The 14,731-nt window shown below is 34.6% G+C and overlaps 1 protein-coding gene across 2 annotated transcripts in view; it reads left to right on the top strand.

The window, feature by feature from the left end:
* Positions 1-14,731, top strand: part of tcf3a (transcription factor 3a) — a 49,451-nt gene that overhangs the window by 20,001 nt on the left and 14,719 nt on the right. For both annotated transcript variants that reach the window (XM_058795886.1, XM_058795876.1), the window contains exons 6-15: positions 485-516; positions 595-703; positions 2,031-2,089; positions 6,483-6,579; positions 7,322-7,422; positions 9,657-9,801; positions 9,914-9,972; positions 11,071-11,149; positions 11,264-11,340; positions 13,829-13,999. In XM_058795886.1, coding sequence (XP_058651869.1) covers positions 485-516; positions 595-703; positions 2,031-2,089; positions 6,483-6,579; positions 7,322-7,422; positions 9,657-9,801; positions 9,914-9,972; positions 11,071-11,149; positions 11,264-11,340; positions 13,829-13,999 — 929 coding nt within the window. The remainder of the gene's footprint in view (positions 1-484; positions 517-594; positions 704-2,030; positions 2,090-6,482; positions 6,580-7,321; positions 7,423-9,656; positions 9,802-9,913; positions 9,973-11,070; positions 11,150-11,263; positions 11,341-13,828; positions 14,000-14,731) is intronic.

The following is a 14,731-nucleotide window of genomic DNA, read 5'->3' as shown; positions in this document are numbered from 1 at the left end:
GTGTGTGTATTGTTTATTTATTCATTAATTTATGTATATTCGTGTATATGTTTATATATTTTTTTTAATTTTTCAAATTTAAGTATAATTGAATTCAAATCTAAAATCAATTCCTGTGACTGGACTGGAGAAATTGTAATGCATTAATTTGTTGTCATGTTAGTTTACTAGTACCTAGTTTATAGATCCGTTACCGTATTTAAAGGCAAACTAGACTAACTTTTTTCAATCAATTCCAGATGCATAAAATCTATTCTTGCCTTTTCTAATCAAAAATCATGTTTTGCCACATTACGGAAGTTAAACGGGTTGAAAATGCAAAAGTTCATGTTGACATGTTCAGTGCATTTCCAGATTTCTCAGCAGCACAAACACGTAAACGACAGAAATTCACTTCAGATTCCCTGCAGGCTAGTCATTGGTAATCCAAGTGTAATACTCGAGCAGTTTGGCTGAATATAAGAGTTTCTTGTGTCTTTTGCAGGGAAATCTGAAAGAGGATACCCCGTTACTCAGGTAATGAACTGTTTTTAAGTAGTTGAGCAGTTTTGGGTTTCAGTCTGTCTTCACTGAACTCTGTTTTTGTGTGTTTAGCCGCAGCTCTTGCCCGCTGATATTAACGATGGGCTTTCTCCTCCGGGAATGAAAGTCCCTTCTCAGTTCTACAGTCCTCACCGCCGGAGGGTCGCCGACTCCAGCATAGGTGAGATGAGCTTATATACCTGCTTGTGATTTATCAGTTGGTAGCAATATTTGTATAATGACCAACAAATTGTATAAAATTAAGTGGGCCAAGAACAGCCCACTTAGACAGGAAGAGACGTCCATTAAGTGCAATGATGTACAGGCTTCTGCAAAACAAACCCTTGTTTTTCTGTTTTTCATATATTGAGATATAAAAAAATACAGGATTTGTGTAATGAATAAATCATTCTGGAATCAGTTAAATAATTTTGTTGTTAAATGCATCCACATAAAAATAAAAAAATAATTTATAAAGGCTTTTTTTGATTGTGAAACATTTTGAAACAATTTTTTTTTTTTTTTTCAGTATGGAAAAAAAATTAGAATAGATTCTATTTTTCTATTTTCTGTATTCCATTTAAATTTTTTATTCTGTTGTGTTTGTCATTTTTATTCGTTTTTGTGTGTTTAGTTTGGTTTTATTTATTAGTAACTAAACTTTATTACTTTAAACTAAACGAAAATGAAAAATATTGCTAAAATAAGTTAAATAATACCTTTATTAATAATAATAATAATAAAGTTAAAAAATAAGTATATAAGTACATTATTTAAATGATTTTATTATTTTAATAATTGTATGTTTCACTTTAATTTTGTAGTTTTGTATTTGTTTTGGTGCTTAAACTAAATTAAAATGAAAAATGTTGCTGAAGTAAAAGTTAATTATATTTACATGTAAATTACATTTTTAATTATCGTTTTATTTTAATTGCTAATTAGTATACATTTTAAATAAAATAGGACATGTTAAAATTAGTACTGTAAAATAGAAAAATTCTAAATAAAATTACAATACTAATATTTAAATCTTAATTTCTTTATTTTCAAATGGTATACCATTGAGCTTTTATTTTCAACAGTTTGTTAAAATTATGCGCTGTTTCGAATGATTTGATTCAGAGAAAATTAATGTATAATGAGCTAAAATGTGTAAATGCCACGTTTCTCTCACTAGCACATACATTTAATTATTAAATGGCAGGCTGTGCACTAAGCCTTATCGCAATATTGATTATATCTCAATGCAACGACGTGCAGCTCTAGTGATCAGCATTGTGTGTTGTATCGTTTCAAGGGTTTATTTTGTGCTATTTCCCTTCATGCATATTGGTTTTGTGGGCTCGTGCAGTGACGACACGGAGTCGCTCATGAAAATGAGTGTGGTTTTTGAAAAGCATGAGGTGTCTTCGTTTGCATCAGCTCGTCAATCATGTCGACCGATCACCTTAAGTGTAAATCAGCTTTGCGGTCTTGATGGCTCGCTAATAATGCTTTTGTTTCAGATCCACTGCCCAAGAAGATCCGAAAGGTTCCTTCTGGCCTGCCGTCGTCTGTGTCTTCGGTGAGTGTTGACGTGCCCTCATTAGTGTCTGAGCCCAGATTATCATGCCACGTGCCGTCAGTCTGACCCAAAACACACACACACACACACACACACACACACTTCCTGTAGGGCTCTTGTCACATACTACATGCATACTGTGAACTGTGCATGTATTCTCTTTGCATGTTATGAGTGCGTTTGCTGTGTATGCAGCCGTGCATTCATGCTCACATGCAGTCGAAACAGCCTCCCTTGCAAATCTCTGCATGGACAAAGCGCTCATCTACTAATACCCATGAGGCCTTGGAGGGTTGCCGTAGGCAGTGGTGCATGTTCTACTTCCTGTGTCTTTTCCTGTTTGAAGCAGGGCTGCTGAATTCAAACCCATTCATTCCTCCTCATTTCAATGCAGAGCAAAATGTAAGACGCTAAATACAATTTACTGCATTACTCTTTATGAGAACCAACTTAAAACCACTTTCAATAACCATATAGTGAGTTTATAATACTTGAGTCTTCATAGGCCACATTCCCACTGTTTTTGATAAATGCAATATGATTTAAAATATAATAATTATTAAATATAATATAAATGCACAGAGAAAGTACATGGTGAGTACATTGAGATTTAGCTTTAAATGTCTTAATTTCACTGTGTGTTGTTTTCAAATAATTTGTGAGTGAGTAAATATTGTCAAAATATTCATAAATATTGCTGTGTGTTACTGAAAGTAAGTCGTAGTGGGTCAAAACTGCATTATTGAGGAAAAAAACACAGATAAGTCACATTTTATCATTACAGTGTCACACTTATTATCTTAAACATGCTGCGACTTTTATTTCTGAAGTGAATTCTATAATGCAATTAATATCAAGTATGTAAAACATGCACAAAATGCACACATTTTGATTTGATCCATACGCTGGTAATTTTAGTTTAGCTTTAAATTTGTTATTGCTTGGCTTTTTTTTTTTTTTTTTTAATAATAATAAATAACACCATAATTAGTTTGTTTTCTATATTTATGTTTGTCATCCTGTTCTGAATAATGTTTTATTTAAAGTATTCGTTCTGGAGTGAGATAAACTAAAATACATGTTTATAGTGTTTATAATACCATTTCATTTTATTTGCTGGTATTTTACATTTTTGTTATAATAAAATGTGACTTATCTGTGTTTTATTTTTTTTTTACCCGGTGCAAGTTATTTTCTGTACAGTAATTATATGAGATGTGCACACAATAGATATTATGTGAATGTTTGACACAGTATTTACTTAATTTCTTCATGAAATTTTTGAAAACAGCAAATGTACACTGAAATGTAGACATTTTAAAAGCAAAATTATGTACTTATCATAGTATCATTGGGATATAGTTTAGTTAATTTTTTTAATCTTTTATATTTTGTTTTAATTTTATTTGCATATTTAGTCATTTTGTTTGTTTTAGTGTGTGTATGTATATATAAACATAATGCATATTACCGTTGCACTTATCTGTACACAGTAAACGCAGTTATTTTTAAGCTGTTGTTGACATCCCATCTAAAATGTGATTTTGGCCACAAAAAAAAACAAAATCAAGACTTTGTAAAAGAGGACCCCTTTAAGTTCTAGGTATTTTAGTGCATCAAGCTAATATATTTTATTTTACATTATTTAATATTTTATTTTATTTCAGTTAACTTTTATTTTAAGTAACTAAAATGTTTTTTTTTGTTTTTTATGGATTTAAGTTAGCTGTGATTTAACCCTGATCTTCACCCTCATGTTGTTCCACTCCTTATGTTTTCTTTCTGTGGAAATGTAGCTTCTGATCTGCTCTGTTCATTACTGTAAAATCATCCCGGTGAGCAGAAGCTGTCAAGACGTTTATGTTTTCACAGACTAATAGTTTGGGTGTGTTGAGCCAAGAGTAACTTGGAAATTATGCAGAATATCTTCGTTTATGTTCCATGGAAGAAAGAAAGTCATTTGGGTTTGGAACGACATGGTGAATAAATGATGAGAGAATTTTCTTTTTGAGTGAACTATCGCTTTAATCAGTCTATTGGACACAGCTGATCATCTCAAATACCCAAATTATGCTTGTATAATACATACACACACACACAAAGAATAGGGGTTTTCAAGCATCAAAATAAGTCATTCACTTTAACCAATACTTCATAATCCAAAAAATCTTGTTAGGCAGAATATATTAATGGACCTTTTTCAAAAGGTTTCTCCTGGAATTTTTTTTATCATGCATTAAATTGAAAAATTCTATATAATTATTACTATTTTCATTATTGTTATTGTAAGTACATAGGTAAATTTTGCTATGTTGGTTGTTTTTGTTAAACTATTGTAACCAATATATTTAAATGATATTGTAATCATAACACGGTTTATTTTGGCATGAATATAGCCATTTGTGCTGATATGACGTTAAATCATAAATGTATATCTTAATATCAATCTTTGCCACTATCCTTCAAACCACTAGGCTTTACTCATTTGCCTGCAAAATGTTTTAATTTAAAATATAATAAAATTTAGTATGGTTACATAAGTATGTCGTTTAATTTTTGCACAAATATGTTACTACGATGGAACATTATATCACAAGTTATTTGAAACATTAACATAGATCTTGCATTTAATATGCATCCTATGTATATAAAATCATTTAGTGAATTGAATTTGATGCAGACGTCTTTGACCCATCTCATATAACCTCATGAGTTTAATCAGTGTTTACCTGTTTAAACCGTACAGCAGTTCACTGTTCTTAACATTGGTCTTATTGTCTCTGTGGCTCTCTAATAGTGCCTCTATTTTTACTCTCCCTGTCCTCATCTATTTCTCTTTCCCTTCATTTTTCCTGCTCGTTCTCTCCGCGTGTCTCCAGCTGTCTGTGGTGTTGGCCGCTCTCCAGGAATGGGCAGATGGCTCTGTAATTGGGAATGCATCTCTCTCTCTCTCAGTTTCTCTCTTTATTTCTTTCTTGTGTTCATGCATCTCCTTCGTTCTCTCGTCTTCTATTTCATTTCGTTTATTTACGCACATTTCATGTGGTTCTTTTCTTTGGATTTCTCCATCATTGACATCAGATCGCTGGTGCATCGCTTGTTTTTGACCCCTTTGTTGTGTTTAATTGGCTTGTAATTTGGTCGCATGTTCATTTATATTAACACCCTTTCACGGCTAGACAGGCGTGCATTGTTGTTTCTTTTGTTTTAGCAAATAACAAAGTATACTGTGTTTTCACGTCGTGCCTTTTGTGTGAAAACTAAAGATGTTCATAAAAAATCTCAATGGTGGATCGCCTGAACAACTAGTCATGTTAAGAAAGCCCTGTTTAATCAAATGTGCTTCACATCAAACACATTATTAAAAAGGTATTTAAGTATTTAGGTATTCACAGTATTAAAAAGGTTGATGCAGAATACAACAAAATACTAGTTGGCTAATGAATAATTTCTTATTGTGTCTCGGTGCAACAATTCAGCATTTTAAAATATTATATATATATATATATATATATATATATATATATATATATATATATATATAATGTGTGTATGTATATATGTGTATGTGTGTATTTTATAAATGTAAGTAATATTTAATATTTAATAAATGAAATTTTATTTATTAAATAAAGTATATATTTAATAAATAAAATAAAAATAAAATTAACATTAACATAATATATTAAAATTGTTACATAAGTTACCATTTTATTTACAAAATTACATTAAATAAAATAAAACTACATATCTTAAAAATAAAATTGTAACCTTAAAGTTGCCATTTTATTAAAATATATATTAAATAAATACAATTTTACACATTCTAAAAAAAAAATGGTTACTTTTTACCATTTTATTAAAAAAATATATGTTCTGCTACATGTATTTTGTATATATGACAACAGAAATGGTGACTAAACAATATTTTATTTTAATAAAATGATAGCTATAAATATCATAGACACAGATTTATTTTATAAAATTGTGAAGTACCGCTTCTTGACTGGAAAATATTTAAATATATAAATATTTATAATTTTTTTTTTTTAAATTCTAAATTAAATGTATATTTTAAAGTATATAGTATTAGCATATTAAAATATGTAAATGGATAAATTTATGGAAACTCGCCATTGAAATGTCAAGAGTTATTTTGGCGACTGCTTGCGGTTCCTCTTGTCTGCTATATGTTGTGGTCTTCGGTGTGTTATTTTGGACTTTCCCTTGAGTCAGGGTTCGTTTTCTGATGAATGTTTCCTAATTTATTGCACATGCACACATACTGCGGCTAAAGCAGAACCGCGTCTTCTGGACGATCAGATGACTTTGGTGGGCTCTGCATCACATTCCCATGACCTGAATCCCAGCTTTGGTTTCTTCTGTCTGGCAGGTTTATCCCGGTTCCACCGGTGAGGACTATAACCCGGATGGCAACGGATACCCCGGATCCAAAGCTGGAAACCTTTATCCAGGCTCTTTCTGGCCAGGTATGTGCACAGAAGATGATAATATTGAATTTTAAACCTATATTCTAAAGTTACAATAGACTTTGCAATCATGCATATTTGGTACATATTGTGTGTTTCAATTCATGTTAGAGCAAATGCATAAATATTTAGATGTATATCCAATATAAAAAAGCTGTGACTCAAAACAATAGGAGCTAAGAATGCTGCACTGGTCTCTTCACGTAATCAACGGTGCTCTTTTGGAGGTGAATATCAAACTGAGAAGATGAAATACTCCAAGGCACTCGTGTAGTAAAAATAAAAAGCCTTTATTTAGCTGGGCTAAATCATTAAAGCAGTTAAAAGTGCATTTTGGCTTCATGGCCTTCTTCAGGATACACATCAAGTGTTCTTAAACAATTAGTAAGCAATCAAAGACAGCTGGTTAATCAATGGCTAGAGCTTTCCTCGTTGTACAAAACATACCAATATTCAAAAATCAGAAAAAAAGCTGTAATTATAAAAAACATTCATAGTTGTGCATTGTGATAATATATTCTAGTTTTATATATTTCATATCACTCTGCACTTTCCTATCATGTAAAATAGTTTAAACTCAGTATTTCACGTGTATTTATTTGATTATTTCATGGTAAGTGGCCGTGTAATAAGCGGAGTAATGTAGCATCAGTGTCTGCTACTTTTGCAGTAGTTTTACGGTTAATCTTCCGGCCGGTTTCTTTGGATTACATGTTTTTTTTGTGTTGTTTTGGTTTCTCAGATGGGCTTCCGGATCATTGGGGACAGTCTGGTTATTCTCCTGTCATGAGTAACTCTCCTCACATCGGTCAGCCGGCTCCGTTCCCCTCCATAAACACACAGGTGAGCCCAGCACTTGTGTATGTATGTATATGTGTATATGTGTGTGTGTGTGTGTGTATGGTGTATATATACAGTCATGTGAAAAAGTTAGGACGCTCTATTGAGTTTCATAGTTTTTTCTTTTCAGGACATAATAAAAAAAAAAACTGGTTCTTTCCAGGTCTTAAAATGTGGAAAATAAAACCTCAGATGAACAGCAACACATGACATATTGCACAGTGTCATTGTTTATTTAACAAAAATAAAGCAAAAATGGAAAAGCCATGTGTGACAAAGTTAGGGCACCCTTACTGTTAACATAGGAATTAAGAGGGTAAGTAGCAGTCAGGCCTTTGATTAACTGATCATCAGCAAGTGTGAGCATGTCTATAAAAGCAGATGTTTTGGCAGTTTGTTGGTCTGGAGCCTTCAGGTGCGTGTTAACACAATGCCAAGGAGGTAAGACATCAGCAATGATCTGAGAGAAGCAATTGTTGCTGCCATCAATCTGGGAAGATACAGACATTTCCAAACAATTTGGAGTCCATCATTCTACAGTGAGGAAGTTAATTCACGAGTGGAAGATATTCAAAACAGACACCAATCCTCCCAGGAGCGGACGTCCCAGCAAATTCACTCCAAGATCAGACCGTGTAACGCTCGGAGAAATGGCAGACAAACCAAGATCTTCACCGCAGGCCTCAGTTAACCTGTTAAATGATCAAATTCATGACAGTACAGTTAGAAAAATATGGGACCAGTATGGCATGTCTGAACGGCTTGCCAGAAGAAAGCCTCTTCTATTTAAAAGAGCATGGCAGCACGGTTTAGGTTTGCAAATTTGCATCTGAACAAACCGTAAGGCTTCTAGAACAACGTCCATTGAACAGATTAGACCAAAGTGGAGAAGTCTGGCCATAATGCACAGCGGCACGTTTGGTGGAGGGCTGATGATTTTAAGCCTGTTTTGTAGCCACAGGATCTGAGCACCTCACTGAGTCAAGCATGTATACCAAAGCATTCTAGACTCAAATGTGAGGACATCCGTCCGACAGCTAAAGCTCGGCCAAGATTGCACACCAGCAAATCTACAACAGAACGGCTGAAAAAAAAAAACAAATCAGGTTTCTGCGATAGCCCAGTCATAGTCCAGACCTCATCCCGACTGAAATCATGTGGTGAGAGCTGTGTATAAACACATGCCCTCAAACCTCAATAAACTGGAGCAGCGTTGTAAAGAAGAGTGGGCCAAAATTCTTCCAGGACGATGTGAGAGACTGAAGTCATACAGAAAATGATTACTTCAAGTTATTGCTGCTAAAAGTGGATCTACAGGCAATTGAATCATAGGGTGTCCTAACTTTGTCACACATGGCTCTTCCCTCTTGGCTTTTTTGTTAATCAAATAATTGCACGGTGTGATATGTCATGTGATTATTGTTCATCTGAGGCTTTATTTCCAAAATTTAAGACTTTCCAAGAACTAGATAATTTTTTTTATTATCTCCTGATACAGAAAACCATGGAATTCAGTAGGGTGCCCTACCTTTTTCACATGACTGTGTGTGTATGCATGTGTACACACACACACACACACACACACACACACACACACACACACACACACACACACACACACACACACACACACACACACACACACACACACACACACACACACACACACACACACACACACACACACACACACACACACACACACACACACACACACACACACACACACACACACACACACACACACACACACACACACACACACACACACACACACACACACACACACACACACACACACACACACACACACACACACACACACACACACACACACACACACACACACACACACACATATATATATATATATATATATATATGCACACAGATGGTTGGAGATCAGACGTTTGGTTAATAATTTCTAAAGGCTTAGTTGTGTCTGATCAGTTGTGATCTCAGATTCATTTGATTAAAAAATAGCTTCTGGTGACCTCATCTAGATATTTTTTTTCCTTTCTGATGAGCCAGAGACCATAGAAGAAATGCATTTTATTACCGCAGACCTTCATGTGGAAAAGCAATTGAACATTCCTGATGTTGAACCTGCTCTTTTTCAGCGTCTCTATTGCTTTTTGGCCGCACCGGAGCTGCATGATAGATACCATAACATGTTTGCCACGTGCTCGTGAATAATTGCATGCGTGTGTGTGTGTGTGTTTGTGTGTTGCCTGCAGAAGCGGCAGCCTTTGCCCCTGTCGCCGCAGAACTACCCTCTGCACGGGAGCGAGGTCAACTTACCCACCAGCTTCCACCCCGCCTCGGCTGGATACGGCGTTCCCAACCACACGCCGCCCATCAGCAGCTCCGACAGCATCATGGGTAAGACTCTCCACCCTGACGCGACCACAAACCAGAGCTGCAACCTGCTCTCGTTTCAGTGCGTCTGAGTAACACATTCACCTGTAAACACAGCTTCATTCTCTGTTCACAGTCAGCAGAGCTGGAAACGCAGGCAGCTCTGGCGCCGAGATCGGGAAAGCGCTGGCTTCGGTGAGTGTGTCATTTACAATATAATGTGGTGATAAACTCCCGGTAGACCATTTTTCAGAGGCTAGATATCACTAGTCGAGTAACCAGTGGCTGATATGGCTGATCATTTTGAGATATGACTAAATTTTTGTTTATTATAAACCTCTTTGGAACTGCTTGGAGGCTTGGGGAAGATTTGTCAAACACTACTGGTTAATCAATTTTGCTTATGAAGGTTGTGGAAAATTCAGAATTTAATAATAGGCTCATGTTTTAATAATAATTGTGAATTATTACACACAATGCTACACAGGATATTGAATTGGAGTAATAGGAAGATGAATTTCCTGAAGTGCAATTTTGTGACTAAACATATAATTGGATTCATTAATTATGCTTGTGTCTTCAGTAATAAACTATTGTAGTGTTTTTTTTAAATGTTTTTATTTTTAGATTTTCCATTCTATTTTTAATTTGTTAAATGTTTAGTCATTTATGTTCATTTGTTTTTAAATGTTTTTGTTTTTATAAATTATTTCTGTTTTGAGACATGTTGCCTTGGCAACTAACTGAAATAATAATAATAATAATAATAATAATAATAATTTTTCAATTTTATTTCAGTTAATTTTAAAAAAAAATTAAAGTCATTGTTATTAAATACTTTTTTTTACACCTGAACAAAAACAGTTTTACTAATTTTCTCAACTGATGAGACACATTTATCTAAATTTAGTCCAAACTACTAATAGCATAAAAACACATTTTCATTTTTTGATTTAGTTGCGGATGCAAAATGCTCAAATTGCAGCACAAAATTTTCACCAAATTGTTTTGAGAACTTTATGAAAATACATATTATTTAATGTACCCATAAAAAAAAATTATAATAATAACTATATTTATTATTTATTTATTTTTTCAATGCAAGTTTCTCTGTGGATATTGATCATAAATATAATGTGATTATTTCTGGAATTACTCCATGTGGTATGATGAAATGTTTATGGGTGATTCATGCTGAAAAATGTATGCAAAATAACATTTACTGATAAACACAACAATTACATATCTTTCAGCTCAACCCTCTGACTTAATATTGTCTCTTGTGATTTATAGATATATCCCTCTGACAATAACAGCAACAGCTACTCCCCGAGTCCTTCCACTCCTGTGGGCTCTCCTTCACATGTTGCTGGTGGGTTTCCTGAAGGTTCTTGTCTTGTAAACAGCTCTGTAGTGCCATCTGCTGCGTGATTGCTCTGTTGCCTCCACACACAAGGCTTATTGACTCCTGTGTTTGTGTTTTCAGCTTCTGCATCTCAGTGGCCCAAAGGCTCCTCTCAGCCCGCGCCGTCACCCGGTTTTGAGCCTGGACTGCAGGCGCTGGTACGTTCCTTTGCATCACCATAGAGCAGAAAACTAGAGATTAAATAAACTGGAGATTTTACTGTGAGCTGTGTTGCACGTGAAATATGCATGGATTGTATTTCTAGAAACATAAAATGATATTCATGATCAGTGTTTGAAGTCCACATATAAGAACTTGCATTTAGTTTATATGCAGTATATTTGAATTAATTTTCACTTTAAGGTTCCAGTTATTTTACACTTAAATATGCATAATTCTCCAATCAAGATATGTACAATTTATAATAAATACAATTAAGCTATATAATAATTTCTTCATATAGCATTGATAATTTCCATAAAACTTCACCTGGTATTTATGATCAATATCCAGTATCCACATAGAAACGTTATAAATACAGAAGTACTTAATTATGTAGTGCATTTCATTATATTTAACTGTATATACACTCCTGAACAAAATCTTAAGACATTGCAAACATTACAAGTATTCGCATTCCGCGCTGGTGGATTGTAATCAGGGTGTAAGCACTGCTTCAAAATGCAAAAAGAAGAAACAGGAGCAAGAGACAAAATAGACAATTTATTGAAAACTGCATTTAAACTTAAAAAGTTTAAGACCATAGCCTTAAGTTAAAATCTGTGCAAAAATATGGCTTTCATGTTATTGTCCTTCAGGCAGTCACACTGTCATGAGCTCCTGATGGCAAAGACAAAAAGGCTTTCTGTGTTTGAACGTGGCAGGATTGTTGAGCCGCACATCGCTACCGAGGTTGGAAGCAGTAAGAGAGTCATTTTACATTTCTTAAAAGATCCTGAGAGTTATGGGACAAACTAGTCGAGTGGTAGATCCCAAGATCCTCGACCTGATCCTCGACCCAGATTAAGGCCCTTACTGATGCTGACTGCAGCCCAATAACCATAAGACGGCATCTGCCAGAGAAGGGCTTCAAGAACAGAAAACGTCTTTAAAGGTCACGTCCCACGCCACAAACTTGCCTGTTTGGAATTTGCAAGGGAGCACCAAACATGGGACACTGAAAGGTGGAAGAAAGTTTAATTCTCTGATGAGAGAAATTTAACGTGGATGGTCCTGATGGCTTCCAACGTCACTGGCACGACAAGGAGATCCCACTGGAGATGTTTTCTACGCGGCTCCATCGTGATCCGGGGTGCTTTTTCCTTTGATGGGATAATGGATCTGTAGGCTATGTGGACGTGCTGCAGCAGGCATCCCTCTTGACTGAGGACCCTCGTCTGTGTGGTGATGACTGGGTCTTTCTACAGGACGGCGCTGCGGTTCACAACACCCACCTGATGAAGAACCTCTTCCAGGAGAATAACGTCGCTCTTTTGAACCATCCTGCATGTTTTGGGGTCTACCACTTGACTTTTTGTTTGTCCCATAACTCTCAGGATCTTTTAAGAAATGTAAAATGACTCTCTTACTGCTTCCAACCTCGGTAGCGATGTGCGTCTCAACAATCCTGCCACGTTCAAACACAGAAAGCCTTTTTGTCTTTGCCATCAGGAGATCATGACAGTGTGACTGCCTGAAGGACAATGACATGAAAGCTGTATTTTTAACTTTTTAAGGCTGTGGTCTTAAACTTTTGATCAGCCTGTTTGAGTTTAAATGCAGTTTTCAATAAATTGTCTATTTTGTCTCTTGCTCCTGTTTCTTCTTTTGGCATTTTGAAGCAGTGCTTACACCCTGATTACAATCCACCAGCGCGGAATGCGAATACTTGTAATGTTTCCTTTGGTCTTAAGACTCTTTTCAGGAGTGTGTTAACTTTCACTGTGGTTTCAGAATGCACCAATTTACGCAATATATTATATAAACAGTACTTTCAAATTTTGTCACTGTTTTTTTTTTTATAAAGTTCAGTGTGTTGAACCATTTTGTTGTGCTGAACCAGGCTTTTATAGTTAAAAATAAAACCCATTATAAAAACATTTTTGTTACTTGAAATAAAATAAACATTAACTGGTATAAAACAAAATGTTAATAACTTTTTATTTCGGCTAGTTTCCATGGCAACATTTCTCATTTTAATTTAGTTTACCTTGATGTACGAAAATAACTAAAACTGAAATAAATTTAATGAAAACTATATAGACATGTATTTAAAAAAAAAAAAAAACTTTATGAAAAATGAATGAAACTTTACATCTCTAATGAAAACGGAAAATATATAGATGATAACTGATTTAAAAATATTTAATGATACCATCTCAATGATATTAAAATAACACTCCTGAACAGCAAAATTAAAATGTTTTGTATTGTATTATAATGGTTTTGAACTACATTTATAGAAATGTCTAATCCGTTGATAAAAATGTGTTCTGCATTTGAGAGAACAAATTGTCATAATTAACTTTTGCCCCTTTCGTCTTTAAGGCTCACAGAAATAACGTTGATTGCCAAATCTCTGTTGCAAACTGTTTCGTTGTGCATTTGATGAACTTTGGCAGCTTGAGTGATTTGTGGTTTTTGCAGACTAAGATGGACGACCGTCTGGGTGAAGCGCTGCATGTGTTGAGTCGTCATGCAGTGGGTGCAGACATGCACAGTTTACTGAGCGCAGCCGTCTCTGGACATCCGGCCGGTGCAGCGGCCCTGGGCTCCATCAGTCAGGCCTTCGGGCTCGCCAGCCGTCTGCCAGGCCTGGTGAGTGTTTCCAACCCCAATGAGCTAGGGGTTATTTTTTTTTAAAGGCGTCATATGTTTTTTAAAATTATTTTAATATGTTCCTTGAGGTTTACTTACAGTGTTAATAAAGTTTTTTGCACCAAAAAAATAAGTACAGTCATGGCCAAAAATATCGGCACCCTTGGTAAATATGATCAAAGAAGGCTGTGAAAATGAATCTTCATTGTTAATCCTTTTGATCTTTTATTTTAAAAATTCACAAAAATCTAACCTTTCATTGGGTAATAAGAATTTTAAATGGGGGGAAATATCATTATGAAATAAATGTTTTTCTCAAATACACGTTGGACACAATTATTGGCACCCCTAGAAATTCTTATGAGTAAAATATCTCTGAAATATATTCCCATTCATATTCACAATTTTGAGCACTCCAGGGTGATTATGAACGTGAAATTATCCAGCTTGGCTTCCTGTTTCACAGAAATATAAATAGGAGGGAAAACAAAGCCCAAATTCCCTTAATATATATATATAATAGAGAGAGAGCTTATGTTTGTAAAATGGCACAGTTTTTTTAAATATCTGAAAGTACAGATCAAGTCAAGCATTATAATATGAATTTTGTTTTAAGGGGTCATGACATGGAGTTATTATTTGGTAATGGCATGGATTTATTAGCATGCATTTTTATTTATCTTAATGAAATTTTTTGCACACAAAAATAAATAAGTATTTGGTAAAATTATT

The sequence above is a fragment of the Onychostoma macrolepis genome, chromosome 02 (assembly GCF_012432095.1).
Source record: "Onychostoma macrolepis isolate SWU-2019 chromosome 02, ASM1243209v1, whole genome shotgun sequence".
NCBI classification, from domain to species: Eukaryota; Metazoa; Chordata; class Actinopteri; order Cypriniformes; family Cyprinidae; genus Onychostoma; species Onychostoma macrolepis.
The sequence above is the reverse complement of the archived record's forward strand: the minus strand, read 5'-3'. Positions and strand labels throughout refer to the sequence as shown.